General features: G+C 34.4%; 1 protein-coding gene across 1 annotated transcript in view; it reads left to right on the plus strand.

Moving 5' to 3' along the window:
• Positions 1-307: 307 nt before the first annotated feature.
• LOC101856834 (major facilitator superfamily domain-containing protein 1) overlaps positions 308-1,668 on the plus strand; it is a 30,532-nt gene continuing 29,171 nt past the window's right edge. The window contains exon 1 of the mRNA XM_005105964.3: positions 308-869. Coding sequence (XP_005106021.1) covers positions 698-869 — 172 coding nt within the window. The 5' untranslated portion in view covers positions 308-697. The remainder of the gene's footprint in view (positions 870-1,668) is intronic.

Consider the following 1,668-nt stretch of genomic DNA (forward strand, 5'->3'; position numbering starts at 1 on the left):
TCATAGTTGTAAGCATGCATAGGAAAAAAAATAGAAGGAGATTTGAGTATTTCGAAATTGGAAGTTATCATCATCATCATAATAAGCTGCTCATCACATGTAATGGTGAACTGCATGGTGAACTGAGAAGAATAATATAAGAATTCAAAAATAATTTAAAAAAAAAAGGTCTCTATATATATTTAGACTCAAGGAGTGATTTAGACTAGAATCTAGATCTAGATCTAGATCTAGATCTAGATCTATACTATATTATCTAGATAGATCTACTTCTAGAGACGGTAGACAATTCAAATATCATATATTATATGTTAGTTGTTTTTCTGAAAAATAAAAATACGTTCTACTTGACTAACATGATTTGTGCTTTGAAAGTTATCCATGTAATTAACATTTAATTCGTTTTTCTTTTTGTGAGCCAAAATTGGCAAATCAACTGAATCTAATTTGTTTTGATAAAATCTTCTGCCCGTATGAATTTTTAGAAAGTTCTATTAATAGCTGTCTCGTGACCACTGGTGTTTGTGTGTCAGTGCCCAGTGCAGCTGCTTCAGTTTTTCCTCATCCAGTATACAGTGAACTCACACCACGCACTCAAAAGATCTGGAAGTTGTGTATCACATGCTTTGACTTTGCTATTTCTTTAAAATCATTTTACAAAGTTTGATTTACAGGTCTTTAAATTCGCGAATTCAAGATGAGTGATACTGAAAATGCATCAGAAAAGACTGCACTGATTCGGAACTCCTATGAGGATTCAGATTATGAGGAAGAACTGGAGGGATGCAGCGGAACGCCTCCTTGCAACCCAAGATCATGCCTCCACAGATATTTCCCAGTTCTTATTTTCATTTGTTTTTTGAGTTTTGGTAAGTCATTTGGTGTTTGTTTACGTATCTATAGGTGATACTTTCCTGTCTATACCGCTCATTGGATTCAAAACCTGAGTCTGACTCGACTGTCCTGCAAACTATTGGCAATAGCCTAGATCTAGATTCTAGTTTTACTACTTAACTGTACTACTTTACCTTTGGTTTGGCCTTTACCTTTGCTAACATTTGTTGGGTTTGAAATCTTTCTTAGTTCTTAATTGTATGTCAATTATCCAGTTTTGTATATAGATCTATTAGTTTGATACTTGGTGGTAAGAAGAGTAAAGCAGATCACCCCCACCCTGATGCCCAATCCTAATATATAATCATAATGCCTTTAAACTACATCTCTTCTTTGAATTCTTTGTCACAGCCTAACACCATGTCACATGATCAGAATCAGAATATTCAGAGGTATCACATGATCCATCTAACCCAGCTGAGACTTGAATTTTAAAAGAAGCTGTGGGTTAAGATAGCTGTCTAAATCATGTGTATCCCTACCCAAATCATGACAACTCTTTTTTAAAAATCATGCCATGAAATTGAGAAAAACACCTCTCTATTTATTTAAAGTTAAAGTACAACTCCCTTTGACTGAGTGTACTTTTACGAACTGCACATGTTATTCCCTTTAATCAAAGGCCGTCGTTATTCGGACTCGAGTCCGAATAACATTTTTTCATATTCGGACTCGAGTCCGAATAAAAAAAAATTCTTATTCGGATTCGAACTCGAGTCCGAATAAAAAAAATTCTTATTCGGACTCGAGTCCGAATATGAAAAAATGTTATTC

This window comes from Aplysia californica, unplaced genomic scaffold, assembly GCF_000002075.1.
Source record: "Aplysia californica isolate F4 #8 unplaced genomic scaffold, AplCal3.0 scaffold00503, whole genome shotgun sequence".
Lineage (NCBI taxonomy): Eukaryota > Metazoa > Mollusca > Gastropoda > Aplysiida > Aplysiidae > Aplysia > Aplysia californica.